Source organism: Xyrauchen texanus, chromosome 12 (genome assembly GCF_025860055.1).
Source record: "Xyrauchen texanus isolate HMW12.3.18 chromosome 12, RBS_HiC_50CHRs, whole genome shotgun sequence".
NCBI classification, from domain to species: domain Eukaryota; kingdom Metazoa; phylum Chordata; class Actinopteri; order Cypriniformes; family Catostomidae; genus Xyrauchen; species Xyrauchen texanus.
The window spans coordinates 4,409,645-4,435,452 of record NC_068287.1 but is presented as its reverse complement, the minus strand read 5'-3'; the positions used below and the strand labels follow the sequence as shown (position 1 = coordinate 4,435,452).

The 25,808-nt window shown below is 41.1% G+C and overlaps 1 protein-coding gene across 1 annotated transcript in view; it reads right to left on the bottom strand.

The window, feature by feature from the left end:
• Positions 1 to 25,808, bottom strand: part of LOC127652892 (BAH and coiled-coil domain-containing protein 1) — a 147,899-nt gene that overhangs the window by 8,478 nt on the left and 113,613 nt on the right. Inside the window, exons 14-26 of the mRNA XM_052139329.1 lie at positions 22,311 to 22,424; positions 17,269 to 17,383; positions 15,461 to 15,659; positions 13,244 to 13,414; positions 10,485 to 10,658; positions 9,796 to 10,064; positions 8,812 to 8,892; positions 8,472 to 8,604; positions 7,013 to 7,130; positions 5,629 to 5,704; positions 3,423 to 3,531; positions 1,381 to 1,497; positions 686 to 814 (exon numbers count right to left, since the gene is read on the bottom strand). Of these exons, the coding sequence (XP_051995289.1) occupies positions 686 to 814; positions 1,381 to 1,497; positions 3,423 to 3,531; positions 5,629 to 5,704; positions 7,013 to 7,130; positions 8,472 to 8,604; positions 8,812 to 8,892; positions 9,796 to 10,064; positions 10,485 to 10,658; positions 13,244 to 13,414; positions 15,461 to 15,659; positions 17,269 to 17,383; positions 22,311 to 22,424 (1,805 nt within the window). The remainder of the gene's footprint in view (positions 1 to 685; positions 815 to 1,380; positions 1,498 to 3,422; positions 3,532 to 5,628; positions 5,705 to 7,012; positions 7,131 to 8,471; positions 8,605 to 8,811; positions 8,893 to 9,795; positions 10,065 to 10,484; positions 10,659 to 13,243; positions 13,415 to 15,460; positions 15,660 to 17,268; positions 17,384 to 22,310; positions 22,425 to 25,808) is intronic.

The window sequence follows — 25,808 nt, the reverse complement described above, 5'->3', positions numbered from 1 at the left end:
ATGCAAAACTGTCAAATGGGAGATGCTACTTGTCAGTAACTGCAGAATGCAGTCGATGTCAGAGTACTGGAACATTCAGTAGCAACATGTTGACTTCCTGTGAGATTATGTTGCAGCATTAGGTCAACAGTACTTAAATGGCTCTACAAAAGTCAGCACTTATTGCACAAAGCACTGAAATCCAATGAAAAAGAATGCAAAACTCTTTTTGAAAAGATCACAATTTATCATAGATTCAAATGGCAATATTATTGTATGGTGAACCAGCTGTCATATCACCAGGCCCCAGGTGATTCCCACCCATATGACCCACCTTTTTAGACAGTATTTTGGGTATTATAAGGGACATTTGAAACATGCCTATGATGCCCAAACTGCTGTCTAAGTAGGCAGTCCACTTGTTTTGAGACACATTGCCAGGAATTAATTACAGGGTTCCTACACCTTTTGATTAATACATTTCCATGGCTTTTCCAGTCATCCATGATTACAGAATAAAGAAAAAATTTATTTTTAATAATTTTATAGAGATAGTGTAACAATTTATAGATATTTAAAGCCAGTTAAATATTCAGACCCAAGAATAACTACCAAAATGTATACTCAATATAGAAATTTTCTATGACTTATCCAGGTCTGGAAATAAAAACAATTCAGGATACCTCTAATGGTTTAATTTACATACCTGGTCCTCTGACTGGTTTCTTCTGAGCTTTGGATCTGCCTGTCCTCTCACTCAGAGTCCCATTCTCTTGCACTGAGCTGCTTCTGCCTAACTGTCTAACAGAAACCAGCACCGTGTCTGACTCAGCACCTGTTAGAGTGAAAGTGGTGGAACTTTAATGACAAATATATGAAAAACATCTATGTTTAAAGGTCAATGATATTTGCACTGTTCTAAAGCTGCCTACCAGCATTTTACCTCAGCATAGGCATCACAGCCTTTTAAGATACAACATCAGATGTATCAAAATATTTCAAGCAAGAAAGTAGAAGGAATCGACATTAATTCAAATTGTATTCATTACTGGAAGCATTACAGTACATGAAAATTGTTCTAATTAAAACAGACTTTCACCCAAAATGTGTGTGTGTGTGATGCATTTTTTGTGGTCATTAGAATTTTGTCTTGTACCGGAATTGATTGTGAGCATTAGTCTTATACGATTCTCATAAGGATTGCTGTTTGTGTGATGTGCATCAGTGACTGTTAAACAGAGTTGATTTCTATGAAGAGTGTTTTAAATCAGTCACTTGTGATGTTCCATTTTGGTTAGGATGTTGCCTTACATAGTAGAGATCTCACCAGGTATTGAAACAGAGCTACTCTCCAAAATCATCAGATCACATTTGAAATATACAAAACAATGTGAGACCTACACTGGATTTGGTAATCGGGTGGAAGGAAGCGAATATTGGATAGCGATATCCACCCTCTGTCCCCGTCATCAAACTCCACCATAACCCCACCAGGTTTACCTGCATCACCAGCACCACCTAGAAGATCACCAGAATCAGACAATTTAAAGCTCCTATTGACCAAAGAAACGGCACCCAAAAAGCATTAATCTGTCCCACAATGAAAATCCTTACTTATTAATCCAATTTATGTATTAATGGGCCATCAGGACAACAAGACCTCCTTTAATTATTTATTTTTTCAAAGTGTATTTTATATATATATATAAATGAGCTTGTGATTCACCGCACATGTTTGCCAGAAGTTTGCAGCTTTTTATCGGTAGTGGTGAACTTGCAGCAAACCTTTGGCAAGAATGGACAATTTGCACAAGTTTGCCATGAACTCTAGGTATTTGTAAGGTAAACACTCCCCTATCTTCCACTGGACAAACAGATAGTCCTGCCCCATATTCATACTATTGGTTTAGCAAATGTTGTTTTGTCAGGTTGTTGGAAAAATAGTTTTGATAGTGCAACAGCTTCACCTTTTGGGGGAACCAGTCCCCATGGCTTACTTAGGGTTATTACTTGCATATTAAGTTGCTTATTAGAGTACATCTTTGTAGCAACATGAGCTGTACTGGAATCAACTGTGAGTGTTATCAACTCTCATAAGTACTGGATAAAGGTTTTAAATTACACACTAATTACACATCTTCTTTTATACTGATGAACCAAAATCATTATGACCACCTACCTAATATGCTGTTGGTCCTCAGCATGCCACAAAACAGCGCTGACTTGCCAAGGTATGGACTGAAGGTGTCCTGTGGTATCTGGCACCAAGATATTAGCAGTAGATCCTTCAAGTCCAGTAAGTTGAGAGGTAGAGCCGCCATGGATCGGACATGTTGGTCCAGCACATCCCACAGATGCTCAATCGGATTGAGATCTGGGGAATTGTGAGGCCAGGGCAACACCTTGAACTCTTCATCATGTTCCTCAAACCATTCCCAAACTGTTTATGCAGTGTGGCAAGGCGCATTATCCTGCTGAAAGAGATCACTGCCCTCAGGGAATACAATTGCCATGAAGGGATGTATCTAGTCCGCAACGATGTTTAAGTAGGTGGCACATGTCGCATGGGACCGGCCCAAACCCTGGGCCAGACCCAGGGTTTCCCTGAAGAACATTGCCCAGAGAATCACACTCCCTCCACCGGCTTGTCGTCTTCCCACAGTGCATCCTGATGCCATCACTTCCCCAGGTAAATTGCACACATGTACTTGGCCGTCCACATGATGGTAAAGAAAATGGGATTCATCAGACAAGACAACCTTCTTCCACTGATCCACGGTCCAGCTTCAATGCTCGTGTACCCATTGTAGGAGCTTTCGACGGTGGACAGGGGTCACCATGGGCACTCTGACCGGTCTGCGGCTACGGATCCCCATACGCAGCAGGGTTCAATTAACTGTGTGTTGTGACACATTCCTCCTGTAACAATCATTACAATTTTCTGTAACATGTGCCACAGTAGACCTTCTGTTGGTTCAGACAAGACAGGATAGCATTTGTTGCCCTTGCGCATCAATGAGCCATGGGGACCCAACACCCTGATCCCGGTTTGTCCCTTCTCGGACCACAGTTGGTAAGTACTCACCACTGCTGACTGGGAGCGCCCCACAAGTCTTGCCATTTTAGAGATGCTCTGACCCAGTCTTCTGGTAATAACAATTTGGCCCTTGTCAAAGTTGCTCAGGTCTTTACTCCTGCTCATTTCTCCTGCATTCAACATGTTGAATACGAGAACTGATTGTTCACTTACAATCTACTCTACCCAGACCTTGACATGTGGCCTTGTTAGGAGATGCATTATTAGGAGAAACATTATTTGCTTCACCTGTGATTGGTCATAATGTTTTGGCTCATCAGTGTTTATTTAATTTTATCATTTGATTAATGAATGAAATGAATGAAAAAGACTTGTGATTTCAAGGGAAGGAGAAGTTATGTCTCACCCCTTTGTACATATCCCGGGTAAAGACATCGTGAGCGCTCACTCCAGTAAGCACACACTCTAGTCCCCTCTGTTAGCACAGCCTCGCTTTCAGGGCGTACGTCCAACACCTAAAACATGCACACACACACACACACACAGACGGAAACAAACTGCTGTCAGTAAGTGCATATGAAAGTGGTTTTTGAACTTCCAAGATAAAAAAATTAACCCACACGAATCACCGAGTGAAGCTCTTATGAAAGCGGCACTTATCTCATGTCAGCATGTTGGGCTGAGAGCCACGGAAGCGGAGGTGTGGTAAACATTAAGTTGCTGAGTAATAAGGAGCGCTGTGTGAATGGAGCGACTGTGATTGCAGGTTTGCAGTGTTTCTCTGGATAACAGAGCACCCAGATCCCACCATTCACATCCAACCCCTTTCAGGTTTCTTTAATTTAATGTTGCTATGGTGACGTGCAACTCTGACTGATGAGGTGTGAAGCTGGAAGTTTGCATGTGTGTAAATTGGTGTCAAAGGTACATGAAGGAATAGATGCCTGTGGAAAGTGGAAGTTGAGTGTAATTACAGACAGCTGCTGTTCACACGAGGAAACAGCTGAATAAAGTGTGTGTGTGTGACCCACCAAAACAAATGTTGTGAAATATGTGAAACCTTTTTTTAGGAAATACAAGCAGGAAAGGTTTAGAAGGAAGCATTAACAACACACAATAGTTTATTCTGGTCAGCGCACTTGATTTAGGGATATTTATTAACTGACGTTCAAAAAATATCAGGAACAGAAGAAAATGGTTAATAGCACTGATAAAACTAGCACACATGAAACAAAAGTATCTAGCAAAGGCTGGTGAGGTCTTGAGCTTGTCAACGACGAGACTAGACAATGAAGTGAGAAGTAGAGGAGTATATATAGCGTCCTTGTGATGAGATGATTGAGAACAGGTGCAACTACTTTGTGATGAAGCTCAGAAGACCGGGGAGTTGTGTGACAGCATTGGAAGGAGAGACTGATGGGGTGTGACATTATTATGTAATATAAATTAAAGTCTTGTAATAAGCAAGTATATGCAAACTTTAACACAATACAAATTTAGTCTAATTAACAGCATGAGTCTCGATCTGTGCTGTATTTGACCACACAAAGATGTCAAAGAATACAAATAAGCTCTAAGCACCTAAACACGTTTTCCATGTAAATACAAATGTAGAAGAAATTATGTATTTCCTTAGAAACAGAACATTTAACCTGATAAAACTGTTGGACGGAACTAGATATTAATCTTGGTGAACTGAATGAATTGGGAAAAGTGGTCTTGATTTGCAGTATTGAGTAGTAATGAACTACATGTAATCTAGATTATGTAATCAGATTCTAAAAATCAAAAGTTACGTTTTATGGATTACATGACTACATATCGATTACATAACCTCAAAAAGAAAGGATTTGAAAGACTAACAAATATCAAGTTGCTGTTTGATTTCCTATTCACGGTGCCTAATGTTTAATGAATTAAGTGTATATTGGTACTTAATACTCTTAAAATGCTATACTTGAAATGTGTTTTATCAAAACATGCAATAAGTAATCCAACAGTAATCAGAATAGGTGGCTTGGAATCCCCAAACTGCAAATGAGTTTACACTTTGCACCGAGAACAGACGTGGTTCTCAGACGTTTTATTGCAATTACCTATTTCTCAGAAAAATAGTAAATTGCGATTTTCGCCACTTTATAACATGCAATACACCCCCCAGTTTGTGCACATACACCCACAGATAGCACCAGCACTCCCACCCAAGGCCACTTGTGCATTGTTGAGTTTAGAATTAGTGCTATCATGAAAATCGGATAAAATGCAGCGCTGCACCTAGCGCAAAAACTAAAATAGAGCTTAGACACTCTTCAATAGTTTGATGACAGGAAAAGCACCATTGTGTAAAGGGTTCTACGTGAGTACAGTCTTGTAGGTTAGGTGTGAACAGATGCAGAGCTTGATGTGGTGTGATACAAGAAGCGAAATGTGTGTTGGAAACTCAGGCCTTTAGGAAACGCTGTTGTGTAAAGGAATGTGTGGAAAGAGGATATGGTTTTGTGTAGCTCTTTAATGGCAGAGGGGATTTTGCAGGATGTGTTGATGTGTGAGTCCTGAGAGGCTAGAGCTCAGAGCGTAGGTGGGTTTGTTTGCTGTTTGAGTGGAAAACTTACCGCTTCATGCAAGAGCTGCTCCAGGGAGTAGATTCTGGGCCGGTTTCCTCTCTCCCCATCTAAAACAATGCTGTAGCTGCAGAGAGTACAGAGGAGTTATTTTCAATCTTGTGTATAATACTTGGCCATCTGGGTTCATCTCCTACAGATGGCTCACTTTCATTGGTTGTTACTAATTATCTTCAGCAACACTTGACCTGATGAACAGAGGGTTCGGAGGAAGTGATGTCACAAGGACTGTGGGAAACTAGTGGGTGATGCTCACTGCTCATTTAAATGACTAAGTTCAGGTATGGAACTTTGAATGGTGCAAGCTGATAAGTTCTTTGAACTTGTTTTCTGTTAGCCACTCAGCTCGCTCACATGAGGTATGTCAAACCAATCGGCTAACATGGTGTAAGTTGCTAGGTTCTTTGACGTGTAATTGGGTAGCCAATAAACATTGAAATTTGCACAGTTTGCAAGTAAGCTGGTTTCATTGCAGAATGCTGCAAGAGTTTTCTCTGAAAACCTCCTCCTCCCAAGCTCCACATCTAGATCTACTACATATTATGTGTAAATCAGATGTTTATTGTTTTTGTCATACTGCTATGTTGCTTGGAACTGCACCCAAGACTTTCACCCACTATTGCACTTGTGTATATGGTTGATTGACAATAAAGGGATTTGATACATGGGGATTGTATTTATGTCTATTTGTGCAGCAGCATGTCATACATGCTTGATGTAGCATGTCTTGTGATTTTCTAATTGTGCAGCAGCAGCAGCAGCAGCAGCATATCCACATGCTTAACACAGTATGTCTGTGTATGTTCTAGCACTAGCAAGTCTACATACTTATTCTTGAGCAGCAGCAGCAGCATAGTAGATCTAGTCCAGCAAGACCAATATCTTTCAGATAGTTGGCATGACTGAACTGTGCTACTGAACATAGGCCTTATTTACACTTGATATCAAGATGCGTTTTGGGAGATCTGATAGGAATCAAAGACAGGTTGTAACAGGATCCAAAATGTTGAGATTTGTCCATTTCAACCACTATCTGAGGTGGTCAAAAAGCATGTGTCCACAAAGAAATTTGAAAAGAAATAACCCTCCAATGAGGCAGCCAGTGTCACCAAACAACACATTCCAAAAACACACTGACTTCCATTGTTCACACAAACAGTTAGTCCCATCCCAAATTCATGCCATTGCTTGAGCCAATGTTGTTGTGTTTGACCCCTCAAACAAAAAAAAATTATGTTTTGTGCTGCTAATCCATTCAACATATTTTTCCTTTTCAAATGCTAAAAAATTGTGCCAATTCCTAATGGGAATACTCATAGGCTCAGTGCAAAACAGTAAATGTTTTTAAGGGTGTATGTGTTGGTGATAAACTTACACATCTGGAGACTCCATAGGTCTCAAACGAGCTGCATACAGAAGCTCATCTTCTTTAGAGATTAGAATCTTCAGTCCATCAGTCAGCAGTTCTTTGGTTAGCACACAGTTTGGAGGTGCTGCAAGACACAAAAACAACTCAAAAATACACATAAAACGCACCAATCAAAAACGCTGTGATGGGCCTAACCACATCCCTTAACCGTGGTAAAATAATTTAAACATAGTCTCAAAATCACTAGCTGTGTGTCCACTATTGGGCCAAATGAGGGCATGCTAGTGCGTGCCTGGGACAGCTGCGTTCGCACTGTAATTCCGAGGCTGCATAATGCCACCTCTGGGCTTTCTCAGGGACAAGGCCAATGGCAATTGCGGCAGGATCAATGTCAAAGGTGGAGTTTCGTCGAACTTGCCAGGTTGTGTATCCAGTGAACAATGGTAGAGGTTCAGGGAAAAAAAATTGTGGGTACAGTACAAATCCATTAAAACGCACAAAGGACAAAATGGTGCGAAAAGCAATTCCCATGGTTCTAAATCATGGACTAAATCATGCTGGGACATTGTCCCGCTGTTAGTGGAAAGACCACACGGAACACCATGGCAGTTACGTGCGCCATGTTAAAGGCATTAAATATGTTTAATCGTGTAATAAACAGCAATATTTACTCATTTATATTTTATTTATTTATAGGTCCCACTTTTTATTAGGTGTCTTTCCTATGTACTAACAAAAAATACATACTATACAATGCACTTATTGTGTAACTACATGTTGTTCTACAAAATTCTCACAAGACTCACATTTGCTGCTACTGAGGTTGAGGTATGGGGAGGTTTAGATTAGGGTTAGGGTTTAGGGTAAGGGCAGGGTTAGGGTTAGGTTTAGGATTGGGGTTTAAGGTTCACAGTGTAATTCAGATGTAATTAAATGCAGGTAAATTAAATGTAAGTTCAATGCAACAACACATATTTACATAAGTACATTGTATGAAATGCTTAAGTACATAGGAGTAAAAGTCACCTAATATAAAGTGGGTCATATTAATATTTTCCTCTTTATAATTTGTTTATGTTGCTAAATAAGGCAAAAACTCATCATCACAGTCTGTGAAAATTATCCAAGCTTTCATACTCGCAAGTCACAAGGCCAGAAAGAATTGTGAAACTCGTCTAATGACATGCTATTTTGGGAAACTGAACAGCCTAAGTGCATTCAAATCATTGCAATATTCACAGTATTGCCAGCAAATTAATAGCAAAAATATTGTACATATTCAATATCCTCCAGCCCTACCACCAAGTATATTATCCAAACAGAAGACTGTTTGCAGTTGCCAAGCAACATAACAACTGGGTGGCACTGATTTAAATTAATATGTGATCACAGTAAAACAACAACTGCAGAACTTTTGAATGTTTCGAATGGGGTTGATCCAATCAGATAAAAATTATTAGTTTACCTGGAGGAGTTCTGATGTGAGATGAACACTTCCTCTCCTCTTCCTCATCTGAGAAGCTGCTGTCTTCACCCAGGTGGAACCCATCGTCTGCCGCAAAGCTCTCTAACAGACGGCTGACCGCTCGACCTTTAGACTGAACCACAGACACAGCAAAGTGAATCACTTGAAGAATCTCTTCTCTACATTCTGTGTTCAGCAACAAAACAAAAATCTTACATCTCCAGACTGAACGTCAGAGGGTGAGAACATCACCTTTACATGAAGATACATCTTACTCAGCAAGAGGAATAGACTAGTGCTAAATGTATCAAACATTGTGAATGTGTTGGTATGCATGTACCTCTCTCAGTCTGGTTCTCCGAGTGCTGCCGTTATAATCGCTATCTGGAGATTGAGCCCCTGTCGACCAGTAACTTCTCCTCTACAGAATCAAAGAGAAAACATCAGAGTATCTGATTTTAAGGGTACACTGTTTTTGAACATTTAAATTGCTCAATTGTTTGCAGGTAAGCCAGTTTCACTGCAGTGTGCTATGACTTTGTTCTCTCTGAAAACCTCCTTCTCCCCAGCACCACTGGTCTAGATCTGCTTCATCGAGATTGGTCTTATTGTGTACAAACATATTGACGCTGTTTCCCCCTGGTATTCAGATGTGTTTCGGGTGATTCGATCACATGTGATCAGCGCTATATACAAGTCAATACAGGGTCTAAAGCGTTTTGTAATTGGATCACAAAAACCACATACAAATGTGGTCAAAAACGTATCTGTCCACATCACATTTGAGTTTTAAACACTAATCCGTCCTGTATGTGTCCAGGCAGCAGTAAAGCACCACCCCTCACCAGTCAATCAACTGCTGTGCTAAAACAAGAGTTTAAACGAGCGACGTTAAAAGGAAATAACCATCTGATCAGAAAATTTTAAAAAGCGAATATATACACAATCATGGGAGTTAAACGGATCTTCTTTAGTGTGTCTAATATAAACACAGATGAAAAGCACAAACACCTGAAGCTCCTTTAATACAGGTAATCCACTAAAATAACGGATAATTCTACTTGACATGTTGCGTTTGTGCTTTCAATAAATTTTAACCGTATCTGGGAGAAACATTGTGTTGTTTTTTTCATGCTTTTTTGTATTTTCTAACTTTATTGTGCTGTCACTGTTGCATTGTACTTTATGAGACTTTACTTTCTAGAAATCCACAGTGCTAAAATTGCCCTAAGTTGAAGAAGTTTTGGGACTGCACTTAACAGGAGGAGTGCTATTTGTTTGTAAGAGTCTGTTAATGGAGTTGCTGTCCATGATCTTCACTCACGTTGCTTACCGTGGCTCTCAGCATGGAGGTCTTGCATGTAGCTCTCTTTAACCGCTCACTGCTGCAGCTGGGGAAAGAGAGGAGTCCGCCACTCTTTCTGTAATGACCCGGCCTGCCTGTGATCCCAGACCAGCATTTGTCCTGCAGTCTGGGCCGGCCTGGTCGTCTTCTGACACATGGGGATTTGGAGACCGTTATAGGGAGGGGTCGACAAGAAGCCCGCTGCTTAACCTTCACGTCCCCTTCTGTTACAGAGTGAAGCTGAGACCCTGAGGACGAAAATAGAAAAGGATTGGAGAAAGAAAATGGGCACATGGGCAAATATCCTAAACAGGTGCAGGATCTCAATGCAAACCAGCATTTTAAGATGCGTTCGACGCATGTGTACTAAGACTGTTTTGACCCTCAAAGATGCAAAATGTTCACGTGTTTAGAAAAATAGGATGTCCACCCGTACTATGCCGAAGACTAAATGTTTCATGCACTGTGCACAAGACATAACGGCACGCAGATAACCGAGCTATACTTTGATCTTTATTCAATAACCACCTGCAATCTAGTTACAGAGTGCAATGAGCATTCAAATTTTGGTTGTCTTTACCAGATTTGTATAATTCCTAGTGGGAACAATTAATTCTTAGTGAATCCCACCCAGAGATTTGGTGAGTTATTTCCAGCTCTGACATTACCGTAAAGTTCCTGCCGTTCCCGCTTAATCTTTGCCTTCTGATTGGCTTCCAGTTTGACGATGGAGAAATGGGAGGGGCCTGTGGCAGACAAGCTGAACGATAAATCCTTGAAAGCTGGAGCTTTGATGTCTTGGCTTTCCTCACTTCCATAACTGCCTTCCTCTTCATCTTCCTCTGTATCATGAAAATGACATTTCAATGGGACTGTTCACATCTGATAGCAATATATTTAAATATTCAAACATAACATTTTGGATTCAAAATAAAGAGATGGTTGCAGTAAAACAACATCTTGAAATCATTTGTGAATCTCTCCCAATGCAAACATTTGTCCTCCATATGAAATAATGAGTTATTGGGTTGTTTTTGACAAGTAAGTGAGTATGCAGCGAGAGATAGTGGCCACGTACACACTGCAGTTAAATACAGTACACTCTGAAGAACTTGTCATCAGAATTGTCAATGTTTACAATGGCTCAAATACACTGCCTGGTCATAAAAAAAGTTGCCGTTTGGATTTAAGGCAGTGTTATGTCCTGGGGTTGCTTCAGTTGATCAGGTCTTGGTTCAGCAGAGTATAATATTATGATAAACAGATTTCTTTTTCCTCACTTTGAAACATTTATTCCACTAGATGGCAGCAAGCACAAGAAAAAATATTATTTTCTCTATCACATTCCATCACAATATGCAGATCTGAAATGTATGTGGTGCACTAATGCATTTTAGCCCTCAAAGATGGCTCGTCCATGGACATTCAGTCTAATTTTAAGTTCATGCACCACCCCCATTGTTTCAAAGAAAATCTCGGCCTCTGAGTGGACTAGAAGCTCAGTCTAGGTGGCATTAGAAAGCTGCTATGATATACATTTTATCATCAAAAGTAAAAAAAAAACAAATCTGATTATTTGTTTAACATGCTTTTCCTGCTAGATGGCATATTTTGTTATGGACATCTAAAATATAACATTGGATTATTCAACCTTTTTCCCCACTACGTCCAACTTTATATTCAATTCCCTTTTTTTTCTCTCAATGTAACAGTTACATTTTCTCATGGTTTGGATTTAATTTTTCAAAGAGCCACTTTCTCCCACATTCATTGCAATAAAGAAAACAGATATGATCAGTTCTGTTGTCACAGTCAAAGACACTGTCAACTTACTGTCAACATGAGTGTTCAACATCACACTCAACTGAGATACTATGTTCCAATACAAGAGCGATATATCCACTATTAATTCCAAAAAAGGTGAGATTGAAAGCGAGCATTCTTGATTGACAGAACGCACATGTGCACACATACTGTTTCTATGAACGTGTCCGCTGATGGACTGCCGCTCTCATTAAACATCAATTGTGCTCAGATATTCTTTGTAGTTTATTTCATTCGTTTCATCATTTTGCAGTTTATTTCCCTCTCTAACTGTTCTGTGCTTCAGCCATTCAGAGAGCTACCATAAACCCTCTAATAAAGGAACACCTCAACTGAATTTATGCACATTTGATAAGCAACTGATAAATATATTTTTATGATGAAATCATAACACAGGCCACAAAAGATGGCTCAAGGGCCATATGTGGCCCGCATGCTGAGTAGCACTGCTAACACTTGCAACACTATGTAAAAAGACCTTGTCCAAAAAGAACGATTTGTAGCATTTATGGATTATTGTGATTAGACGGCTAATAATTAACATTAGAGAAATCCAGCCTCCGATTTACGGTCATTTATGCAAACCTACCGTATACATGTATATGGAAACTTTAACAATTATATGCGAACTTTTTTCGCAATATAGCGCCCCCCACCACCCAACCCCCCTTTGAACCAACCGGCAGGTCCATAGAGTTTAATGGTTAAGTGAATGCTTTTTAGCCCAAATGAAATACACCATGTAACCAGATTTTATGCCAATAGAGCTAAACTTTTTATTTTATTTTTTTTTTATAACTTTTAAACCTTTCAAGAGAGACCAACCATGAGCTCTGAGGTTGGTAATCAATGGTATATGCTTCTGTTGAAGTCATCAGTCCACGTTATTTCAATTGAAGAACTACACTACCCATGATCTTGAAGGGAAACAATTCACCAATCAGAGAATCGTAGCAAACAAAGCTCATCAAAAGAGCTCTGCAGCAACCACAATGACACACTGTGTATGACGTAATCAAGTCGCTCTCCCTACACTCTCAAACATTGCAATAAACTTAAAATATTACGCTTATAATCAACAACTTTAAATCAATAGTTTTAGATTTTTCCATTGATTTCCAATGACGTCATTCGCAATGATTCATGGGAGTGTAGTTCATTCCCTCATGTCTTGTACATTCTTGTACCTTGAATTTCAAATACTATTTTGCTTCAAGTCAAAATTTGTAATGTTGTGATTCACCTTGGAGCTGGTTGGTTTGGTTTATGGTGTAAAACTCTTTTGTGAAGAATGTTGTGAATACCTATGGAAAAAACGAATGGGAAAAGAATTCCAGAAGCAAGATGGCTGAAAAACTGGGCGGGCACTGTTTCGCCCTTTAGTAAAAAGTCTGGCTACATGAAAATAACTAACATAACACACACCTTTTCATGCTTGAAAATAAACAACTCCTTCCACTACCATTAGGGGTGAACATGTTCATACTGAATTTTGGAGAATGACTGCATTTGTGTGTTTGAAAGATTGAGCAAGAGGTTTGAATAACGATGGTGCATTACAAACATCAAAAAAGCCACCAAAACATTCACCACTGGCACTCACCTTGCTCAGAGGACTCACTCTCTGGGGAGGACGTCTCCCCATCCTCGTTCTCTTCCTGTCCCCTGCCCTGCAAACACGCTGCTTTTCCAGAACTTTTCTTCCTGCTTCGTTTGACGGCTGCAGGCTCGTGTCTCTTCCAGCATTCCTGAGCCCCGCTGTCCCCACTGGTGCCTGGATAAGAAAGTCAGACACAATCATTTGCATTCTACATCAGAGAACAAATAGGGTTGGTGCGTCACAAGAATGTAGAGTAAAATTGCAAGGGTTTGCAAAAGTGCTGCTCCATCATATTACCAAAAATCTTTAACTTTTACTGTGAAGTCAACAGGTTACTAGGGATGCATCAGATGTTGATATCTTTGGCCGTCACATCTTGTCTCACAGCACGGTTGCTGCATCATAAAGACTCAAAAATAATTTCACTCTTAAAAATGGTTTGTCTAGTTAGCATGGGCAGCTAACCCCTGCTGGTAGATGCTTTAGTTACACCAGGGTTGGATTGGGAGACTAAGAAATTCAGGATTTATCATAGATATCTATTATTATTATTATTGTCATCATTATTATTATTATTATTATTATTATTCAGTATGGGTTTCATCGGCTACATTGTGCATTAATAGAACCGATCGGTCAGTGAGTCATGGCACACTGATAGAATCTGACGAGTCGACAACTCACTAAAATTTTTATAATATCACAAAACACAACCTAATTTACCCTCTGGATTTTCTCTTGGCTGCTTATCTTTATACAAGAGCTGAAGGCTTTATAGTTATTTAGATAGCATTTTTGCATTTGTCTGCGCTGTTTTTCAATTGTTTTTTCTATGTAAACATGCTTTTCTTGAACTATTGCATGGCATTTTCCTGTTGTATGAATAGTGTTCTAAGAATTATATAGATTATGTTTATGTACGTAATTTGTTGATGGTCTTAAAAAGCAATCTCACAACACTTGCATTCTGCTCTTTTTGTGGTGCTGAGTTTAGCTTATTTTAGTACAAGGATGCAAAAATATTCTCTTTCTTCAAATCAAACATCTTTAAATGATGACAAGGCTAGGCGTGTGAAACATTGGGGAATGAAGCATTATGATTATTTACTTTTACTTGAGTAAAGTTTTTGTCTACTCTACCCATCTCTGCTAGAGTGTAGATGCCTTCAAAGGCTTTTACACACCAGAGGAGCCACGATAATCCAAAACACATCACCCACAAACAGACCATTACATTAAAAGTGAGGTGATTGATCACCATTTGCATATTCACACCTTTACAATAGGTAGCTCTAATCTACAAGCAATATTACCCCGGTACAGTAGAAGGCCCAAAGCACCTTGCAGTGGCCCTTCGCCTATCATGGATGAGAAGAACTACTTTGTAGTGGTGGGGGCGTGGTCATGTGCTGGTTTGTGAATGGAGAGTGAGTTCGGGAGATGAGAGCAGTAAGGATTGTCACCTGTGGGAAATCATCTCTGACAGCTGTTTTGTGTTACAGTGAGAGCTGTAGGGAGATAAAAGGAGCAGCCAGAGCCGCAGTGGAGAGAGAGACAGGAGCAAGAGTCCCGAGACGATGCTGTCTGTGTTAAAGTGGAAAATTGCTTTTGTGTTTATTATTGAGCATCTGAGTGTTTTTGTGTTGGTGTTTGCACTGGAAAGTGACCTATAATAAATGACGCTAAAGAGTGTGAGCTGGTTCCCGCTTCCTCGTTTTCCTTGAGACTGACCTGAGACCTGTCACATACTTATTTCCAAAACAACCATGAAACTGCAATACGAAAGACAAGCAAGCGATTTGTCTAAAGAGCAGGTCGAAAAAAAAAAGGATTTCTCTACAAACTGCAGCAGCGATGATAATAATTACAAACTATTTCAGTTCACCTGCTGGAGTTGACTGACAGTATATCATGTGTACACAGTTTGAGGGGTGATTACTTAATCTTAAATATGTTATCATTAAGAACAATACTGATTATATGCCACTGCCATGCATGCAAAATCACTGTGTAATGCACACACATAATGAATACTAAAAAACACTTTGTCGAAGCTTGACAGGTGTGAATCGCTTCATAGGAATCCATTGTTTTGATTAAAAGTGTTAATCGCGGTGAGAAAAACTGCAAAATTTCGTGTTTGGTAAGCAAAGATCTTTAGCCAGTTAATTTAATGTGAGACACATGATAAGACACAGTGGCGTCAAGTAGGAGTTGTACCTGTATCGCTTAGGCTCTCAGACTCATTGGCTGTGCTGAGGTGTGTGGACTCTGCTTTGGAATTACTCTTAGAGGCTGAGGAAGACTCCCTGTCCTGGGACATAGCTCCAGAGGTGGTTTGTCCACCTGCAATCTTTTGCTTGAGTTGATTCATGTGTTGACCATGCAGACTGCTCTTACGACAACACTGTGACTTCATCTAAGAAAGAACAAGAGAATAACTTGGTAAGTGAAAAAGAGGATAGAAATATTAAGACAACTAAAAGAGCAGAGGACAACACACTGTGGGAACATGATCAACATCAAGTCCTGTCTTGGGCCCTCTTAAAGGAAGTATATGGCATTTGGGGGTGGGCATTTTTCAACCGCTTTACATGATTTTCTAAAATTGAGTGGTCGGTTCCCAGTACCTTTCTCACCTCAATAGACACATTTCCACTATCGGACCAGTTGCGTTCCCACTGTTACTTCCGGGGCTTCATCGTGCCACCTTGGTGCTTTCTTGGAGCCAATGGCCAATAGACTTTGGGGATGTCTGAGGCCAAACAAGCCCACCTGGGGATTCAGGCTAACTGGGGATTAACGAAGGTCAATGTGAAAGGAGGAGTTTCACCGAACTTGCCAGGTTGTGTATAACGGTACAGTTTTGGTCAAAATTAAAACATTGTGGGTACAGTACAACTCCGTTGGACAAATGGGCAAAGCGGTACCCAAAGAAAGAACTTTCCATGGTTTGAGAAGAACTTTCGTGGATGGTGTGCTGGGACATTGTCCCGCTGTTAGTGGAGAGACCACTCGGGACCCCAGGGCAGTTATGGTCAATGAGTTGCAGGGTAATGTTTACAAATGATATAAACTCCATATTCTAGATAACTAAATAACATGATACCTCAGCTTGAGGTTCCCTGTTGCTTCTGAAATGGGTGGGGTTTGTGACGTTGGCACCAGGGTGAGTATTAAGGGCATGTTTTAGGGCAATACTGTGGGGCTATTGGCCAGATGGTGGGAACGCAGATTGTTTTTGGTCTCATCGGCTATTGGCCCTGGCTGGCCAGTTGATAGACCTTGGGGGGGGGGGTGTCTCTGTATTATTACTACGGTTTTACTGTGCCTATAATGGTTATTGGTTAATTCTTAACTCTTTCCCCGCCAAACACGGAATTTTCCGTGTTTTATGAAAAAACGCTTCCCCGCCAAACACAGAATTTTCTGGGTTTCCGTGTTTTAGGTGTTATACGGTAAGGAAGACCCCTGCGCATGTTTTGAAAGAGTACGCAACTCTTTGATTAAAGAAACAGACTGCGATCGTCTCAAACATGAAGAAGTGGAGTATGAGAAGCTCAAAATATCAGACATAAACATGCCTTTTTATCAGCTTTTTGTCTGAAATGTTGTTTTTTGACAAAACCTACCTCTGTTCAAGTCGCAATAAAAAAGAACATATGAAGATAAAATAAAATCGTTTTTTTTGCCTAAAAGCAGAGGCTCAGATCTTTATTGTGATATATAGCATCTTCATATATTCATGGAAGAAAATATTCTGCGGGCCATTAAAGTTTAGCGAAAATCGTCAAAAACCCTGGCGGTGGCTGGCAACTTTTTTTTTTAAAACGCTGGCAGGGAAAGAGTTAAGAGATGAATGCAAGGGAATGCAAAGCTTTTATGAGGGAACACAAAACATGTTGCGAGAGAATGCAAACTACTGTAAGGAATGCAAAATAAATAAACATTTTGGGTTAACTGTCCTTTTAAACCGAGATTATGGGTTGAAGAGATGAGAGAGAGACAAGGAACACAGGGATACTGACCTGTGCAGAGTTAAGATGGCCAAAACCTCTACTGGACAGTTTTTTCTTCTTCCTCTGAGAGTCTCCACCTCCCTGCTGCTCCTCCTCCAGTGGATTTAGCCCCGACCCCACCAACCTGTCAATCAAACAACAGCAAAGACTGTCTGTGCAGCTCTAACAATGGCAGTACGAAAGGAGGAAGCAAAAGAGAGATCAGAGAGAGAACTAGGTTCAGATGCCTCTCAGCGGGCTCAAATCAATGCCTGCGAAGAAAAAACTAAATTGTCTCTACACCTCACAGTTGAGGAACTGCGATCAAACGGCCATCCTGCCACTGTTCAAGGGCAGTTGCTGGATAAAAAGCCCTGCGTGAACTACCAAGGGAGATTCCCGCTACAAAAGAGCGGCCCGCATCTTTGAAAAGACACAGTGAGCTGTTTGAGCGCACTGCGTTTGTATTTGACACTATTGTTCTGGGCGAATATCAGAGCTCTCGCGGTTGTATATCCATATCAGCAAGGCAGTGCAAACTCTCTTGGCTCTGAACGAGGGCTGGGAGAGAATTCCCTTGAATTTCCCTGGAAACTTCCCTAACAGACCGCACAAACGCAAGATGGTGGCACTCACATTAAAGATTACATTCCAACCACTAGCAGGGCAAAGCGCTAGTGTGCAGTCAATCACATGAGCTGGAAGGGCATTGTTTAATCACTGTTAGACATAACATGAGAGATATGTTTGATTGAGCTCTTTTTTTTAGCGCACTTTGTTTTTGTCGTGATGTTCCCTGTTTTGGGGAATAGAATCAGACTGGCTGCTTTTTGTGCTGGGAGAGCATCTGTGTCTACTTGTGCCTTTGTGTTGTAGCAATCCATGTGTGTGTGCAAGAATGTCTATGTGACTGACAGGACAGAGGCTGCCGTTGAGTGTGTTTGGGCCCTGTGAGGCAGACCCTGCCATGACACGAACTGACATACACAACGTGACATGTCCCCTCTCTGTGCACGCTTACGGCGGTTAATTAAACACAACTCTCTGTCTATCTTAAACACACACACACACACACACACACACACACACACACACACACACATTGGGTTTCTATCACCATAAGGAATAATAGGCACAGACACACACGTCAGATACAAACACACACACATACAGGAAGTCAGCTTGAGTTATTACCTACTGACCCACTGCCCTCAATCACATGACGCTCAATAGAAAGCAGAAAATAACAATCGGATATCTTTGCATATAGCATCTCCTGAATTCTGTCTTTTAACAGCGTCTCGTTATACAATGCAGTGTCACTCTGTGACCCACATGTCCAACACCAGAACTGACAACATGTATGACCATAAAACAAACCAAAACAGCACAATAGCAGGAAATCTAGTGTGAATTTCAACAATGAAGAATCTGTCGGCTAGCCTGTTAAATGCTACGACTCACATTGCCCTCCTTTATACAGTAAATGCAAAAACACTCACATGCACACAAGTTTGTCTCCATTGAAGTCGTAAGTGTGAATTTGATTCATGAGCAGCTTAAATTGGAATTTGAATCTAATTACAGAAAAAGGAAATCACTGACTGCAAATCAAAGAAATTCAACACGTCACACAACAGAAGAATTTCATTAGTTCAAATCAAACTTTACAACAAAAATGAATTACATCATTCTGTTTTTACTAAAATGTATATTTATTACCTGATATGTAGAATACAATTAATGTTGTTTGGCTCCAATTGAACTTTGAGGCATTTTCAAACTTTGGGGTAAATTAAAGCTTTCTGAGAAATGAAAAAGTGTTCTTTAATCTTAAATCATAGAGAGAAAAATTATTTGTTAAAAATATAAAGCATAAATGTGTGTTGACAGTGTGTGTACACAACCACCCTATAATGATAAAAATACCCCCCCCCCCATTAATCATAAGCAATGTCTCAGAACAAGCCGTTAGCAGATTCTGTACAAAGTGATGTCACTTTGTACAGGCCCCGCCCATGTTTGTTTGTGTGTGTTGTTTCGTTATAGCGCATAGCGAACGTTTTAACAGTATTTGTGTGTGTGTGTGTGTGTGTGTGTTGCACATCCATCATTGCAAACAGCTGAAAAAACTCTACAACAAATAAATACATTTATCAAATAATCATTCGGAAACTTCCTGGTTCATTCTCAAAGTTGTTACTTCTGACAGAGTCTCCCTCTTATCAGTGTCTGACTCCGGTTTAAACATATCAGGCTGAACACCACTATTTTTGCTGTCAGTCATATTGCTTATATGTCTAGTTATCCAAAGCAGAGATGTCAAAACTCCGCCCTATTCTGGATATGGGGCGGGGAGCACCAGATCATTTGGATTTAAAAGACGCACTTTTTTTATTCGCACTCAAAAATTTGCATTTTCAACTTGGTATAATAAATGATCCGTAGGGTATTTTGAGCTGAAACTTCACAGACACATTCTGGGGACACCAAAGATTTAAATGACATCTTGTGAAAAGGGGCATAATAGGTGCCCTTTAAGGTACTGCCTAAATCAATTTCTGCAGAAAGGTTTAGTTTTTCCGTTCAATGATTTTAAAATAATGTTTAAATTATATCCTTGTTCCTAATCGTTATCCCTTCAGCGGTCACACAAACAGATTAGATAAACCTAATTAACGTTTTAAATGTATTCTACGTAAATAATATTATTTTAGAAACATGTGTAACCCACTTAATCTACTCAAAAGTTACTCAAATTTAACTGAAAGTCAGTAAATGTAATCGGATTATGTAATGTGTTACACTACAAACTGTTTTTAAAAGTAATCAGATTACAGTAAATAAATACTTTGTAGTCAGATTACACCCAGCACTGGTTGCTAAGCTAAAGCTGTGATAATACAATGAATATGCAAATCATTCAGTTCCATGGTATACACTATAACAACCACTGTACTTTACTGTAACTATGGTATTGTGGCTGAAACTATAGTTACCATAATACATTTTTGTAAGGGATGTTTATATAATTAAATACAATAGCAGCAACTGTGTAATTACAGCTCAACAAATAATTACATATTAATTACGTTGTTCATAATTTTTATTCAATAATTACATATGTAATTACACTGCAAACCTTATTGTAAAATTCCCAGAACAGAAAGCAGCTGCCTACTTGTATCATATTTATAAACACACAATGACACATACATTGATTCATTTCGGTGAGAGTGTGTGTGTGCAAACATGACCTCCTCCTCTACTGGCCTGCCCTGACCTCAGTGCTAAACGACAGGAATCTGTCACATCTCTGGCAATGCAATAGATTAAAAGAGAATTCACAGAGCTATAATAACAGCCACGGTCTGTTGAACCTCTCCGGCTGCTGCGGGACAGTCGTACCATTCACATCAGCGACAGACACAGAACTTTTGCACTAAGGGCAACAGTGACCACCGACAGCCGTCTTGGTTCCAGAAGTTTTTTCCGCATAATTTTTTTCCATAGGTATTACAAAAACGTATTCAGTATAGAGTTCTAAGCCATGAACCAAACCAACCAGCACAAAGGTGATTGACAACATCATAAACTTTGTTTCAAGAAAATCTTTTTTTTTTTCAATTGACAGGGCAGTGTACGGTATATACACAGATTTTAGATAATGTCCTAGCTTGGAATATGCATATACATACAGTGAATCCAAATACAGTGCAGAAGATTCACAGACACAGTCAACTGCTTTGTCCTGCCAAATGTGACCGATCACGGAAAGTAGGGACACAAGTCGGTTTTGGGGCATTTTGAGTTATTCACAGATTCTGAAAGTGTAGTCTCCAAGCTTTCCAACGATTTGTAACACATGGAAATCTGACAATATTTGGAGAAGTTGTGGCCATTTGAAGGTAGGCACTCAAAAAAGCTAAAAGGGGAGAAAACGGCCTCAAAAGATTGTGCAGTTCTCACCTCTCTCTGCTGCTGGGAGTGACAATAGGGCTCATTTACATCTCATTTAGATAAGCCATACCCCTGTAAAGCTCCCCTGTAAACATGGACTAAACATGAGATAACGTGTACGTGTTCTTAGAATGAACAAAAAGCGACAAACTTTGATGTTTATGGAAACTCACCCCATAAGAAACAGAAAAGTATTCTTGCAGATCTCGTTGCCTCCAATGAAATAAGTCGTTCGGGCACACTTTCTCTTTGTCGGGGTCTTCTTTGTGGATGTAACCATCTCCGAAGTTTGCACTGTGCGTCTGTTTGCCTCTAAATGTCCAATAACTTCGCATGACGCCAGTCCGATACATTCTTCCTCGTCTTCATCTTCGCTCAGTTGTAGATTAGGGATATTATTCAGTCTTATCATGCCACTTTCATCGTCGCTCAGATCGTCTTCAGAATCAGTGAGCAGCTTGTTCATAAGCATCCGGCTTGTCGAAGAAGTACTTCAAAACATTTTCGTTGTAACGGCCACGGTTCAGCTTCGTCTGCGACATTCTTTCGCGGCGTCCATCTTCATTGAATTTTGATATCAGATAGAGCCGGCTAGAGCGCTGCATAATAAGTAGCCACGCTGTTAGGGGCGTGGGCAAAGCGCCGCGGCTATTCAGTACGGAGATACACACTGACAATGACACGCTCCTACTGCATGCTAGAATCTCCGAAAAACAAGCCGATTTCAACCTCAAAATGTACGCTTTTAAATATACCAATACTGTTATCTCAAACATGGAGAGGCTTCTTCATGATCTCAACTAACAGATTCTGCAAAAAAGCGGAAATCACCAATTTTGGAAAAAAACACTTGTTTCTCATTTTGCTCACAAGTTGTGCTGCCGACTTGTGTCACTGGTTTCCGTGACGGGTCACAAATGTATGTAATGCAATTCAGGTGGAGAGCTGATTAGGAAAGATACGGCATGACTCAGTGAGGACATATGAGTTCTCCTGTCTCCTGTTTATGGTTTAAGGAGTTGTCTGCTGGGTTGTGCAGATTTGGGAGCTTTATCTGTTGTGTGTGTGCGTGAGAAACAAGCAAGGAGGATAGAGGAACGGGAGTTACTTACTTGACTTTTTTCTGGGGTTCTGTAAAGGTCCCGGGGCCAAGGCCAGGAGCTGATTTACGTTTGCGTGGTCTGCCAGGCCCTCGACGTGCAGGACTACGTGGAGTCTCCTCTTTCCTGAAGGAAAACAGTTTCAGTTCATCCAAAATGTCGTTCTAAACTCTATAAGCTGTTTTATATTTCAGTCGAACACAAAAGTAGATTTGGTTTTTGCAGAAACTTTTGCAGAAGACTATACAATTATCATTAATGTAGTCCACAGAACTTGTGCACTAAGTCAAATGATAGATTTGTGTGTGGAACAGACCTACATTTAAGACTCAAAATAATCTTTCCCTTTGCTAAATCTCATATCAAACCAACATTTACACTCAGAATTACAAAATTGCGCACTAGGTTTTTATCAACATGAGAACCAATATCATTAGATATAATCTGATAAAGTAACTATCAAAATTGTCCTGTGGCAGGGCGGACACTGAGTTTGAAGGTAGGCCTTGTTGTGTTGGGTTCTTATCATAAAAATCAAGACGTAGCTGGATCGATTCACATAGCTTCTTTATTACACACTGGCTCACAAAACTGCTGACGATAGCTCTTTACTGCCCCCATGTGCCCTGGCAGTGTAACAATATTATAGATCACACCACATCTCCCTTTCTGAAAAACAATAGACTGTGGCCTATATAATAATCAGCAGATTGCATAAAACTCTTACACTCACTTTTATATCTTTGTGAAACATAACTCAACTATAACTATTTCTTTACAGTACTTATTTGACACTCATCTTTCCTGTAAACACTTAGTGAGACCGAATTACAAAAAAAATATGAACTCTTTGAGGCCTCTTTAAGCTACACATGAACACACAGTAGTCACCCTAAACAGCTAACACAAAACAGGATTCAACTCCCTATTAAACACTTATAACTCTTAAATTACTAAACCTCCCTGTTTAGTACATTTAGCATCTTTCATTTCTTCTTTTTTTTTTTTCACAGATTCAGTCTATCTGGCTTTGTGATAACCCTGCCAGATCTGGTTCTCACAGTATGGGGAGTGTCCCTAGACCCCTCCGGAGACACCTGTCCAGTGTCTGTCGAAGTGTCCTGCAGGTCAACCCCTGCAGCATGCTCTTGTATGTTACTGCTGTTGTCTGCCGACATGGGCATGAGGTGGCGGCGATACCTCCTCAAAGTGCCCTGTGGTCCACTGACCAGGTAAGATCTAGGTGTTTCATGTGCAGCTGTCACAGTACCTGTAGATCTTGTATCTGTGATCCACACTTGATCTCCTGGTGACAAGTCAGAGAGATTTCTCACTCTGTGTCTGCGGTCGTAGTTGCTTGCATCCATCCATCTCCTCTCCCTTTCTTTACACTGCACCGACCGAAGGTCTGGAATGGCTGGTTCCAACACCGCCGGGAAAGCCAGCACAGTAGTGCGCAGGCGCCGCCCCATAAGCAGCTGTGCTGGGCTGAAGCCATTGCTCAAAGGGGTGCTCCTATAAGCCAGCAGCGCACGGTAAGTGTCAATAGCTTTTTTCAGCAGGTTTTTGATGGTTTGGACAGCAAGCTCGGCCACGCCATTGCTTTGAGGGTATCTTGGGCTGCTCGTTACATGCTCAAATTCATACTCCGTGGCGAAGGTCGACATGTGAGCCCCCGCGAACTGAGGCCCGTTGTCTGTGACTAGAATCTCTGGTATGCCGTGCCTGGCGAAAATTGACTTGAGGTGTATCACCACATCCACACTCCTTGTCGGGCTCAGCTGGGCCACCTCCACATACCTGGAAAAATAGTCCACAACAAGCAAGTAGTCTTTGTTTTTCAATGTAAACAAATCAGCCCCTAGCTTCTGCCATGGCCTATCAGGTAGTTTGGAAGGCATAAGAGGCTCCGCCGCATTGGCACGTTCTTTAACGCACGCCATGCATTTCAACACCAGCTCTCCTATTTGGCTGCTAAGCCCCGGCCACCACACGGATTGCTTGGCTCGTTCACGGCATTTGACTATACCCTGGTGTCCTTCATGAATTTTCTCTAGCACACTATTTCTCATTACTGAAGGGATAATTAGCCTAGTACCCAGCAATAACAGTCCATTGTGAGTGCTGAGAACAGCCCTATCCGTCCAGTAGGGTCTTACAAGCACATCCAGTCTGCTGCGATCTGGCCAGCCCTCAATGCAGTACTTCATCACCTCCGCGCACACGCTGTCAGCACTCAGCTGTTTCCGCAGCTCGGACAGGTAAGCCTTGCTTGCTGGTAAGTGTTCCATCACAGAGTCCACATATATGTTAGTTTCCTCCATTAAGCCATCTACATCAGTCACGCCATCCTTCAGTGGCGCCTGTGACAATGTGTCTGCAGTAGTAAGGCTTTTCCCTGGGACGTGCATGATTGTGTACCTGTACCTCATGAGTCTCATCCTGAATCTTTGTATTCTAGGTGGGAGAGAATCCAGCACTTGTCCTCCCAGCAGGCTCACGAGAGGCTTGTGGTCTGTCTCCAGCTCAAAATGGAGACCGATGATGAAGTCACTGAATCTTTCACATGCCCAAGTCAGGGCCAGTGCTTCCTTCTCCACTTGAGCATAGCGCTGCTCCGTGCTTGTGAGCGCCCTGGACGCATATGCCACAGGCGTCCAGGTCCCCTTGCATTTCTGCAGAAGTACACTGCCTAGCCCATATGAGGAGGCATCGGCTGATATTTTCAGTTCTTTGTGTGGGTCATATAACTGTAGGACCGGAGTGGACGCTAACTCTTGCTTGAAGCTGGTGAATGCCTTCTGCTGTTCAGGCCCCCAATACCACAGGTTCTTTTTTGATAGCAGGTCTCTGAGAGCTTTGTCCTTTTCGGCCAGGTTGGGCACAAACTTGCCTAGTTGATTCACCATGCCCAGAAAGCTCCTGAGCTCGCTAATGTTGTGTGGCGGATCCATTTCACGTACCGCACGTGTCTTTTCTGGGTCAGGGCTTATCCCATAAGCTGAGATGATGCATCCGAGAAACTTCACCTTGGTTTTGCTGAACTCACACTTGGCTGTATTCAGTGTGATGCCTGCCGCCTGTGCCCTCTGCAGGACCGCATGCACGCGTGTGTCATGCTCTGCTTGTGTGGAACCCCATATAAGGACATCGTCCATGTGGCAGACGACCCCATCCAAGCCTTCTGTCACTTCCGTTACCATTCGGTTTTGAAAATGTTCTGGAGCGGAGGCAATACCAAATGGTACGCGGTTGAAGAAAAAGCGCCCGAATGGGGTGATGAAAGTGGTGTAATGGGCACAGTCTTTTGATAATGGGATCTGCCAAAACCCCATGTTGGCGTCCAATTTAGTGAATATCATTGCTCCGGACAGCATACCTAGCGTCTGGTCCACAGAGGGGAGGATAAACTTTTCCCTGCACACCGGTTCAATGAGGGGTGAGAGGTCTACACAGATCCTGATTTCATCCTTAGATTTCTTTGGTGCGACCACCATGCCTGAGCACTGA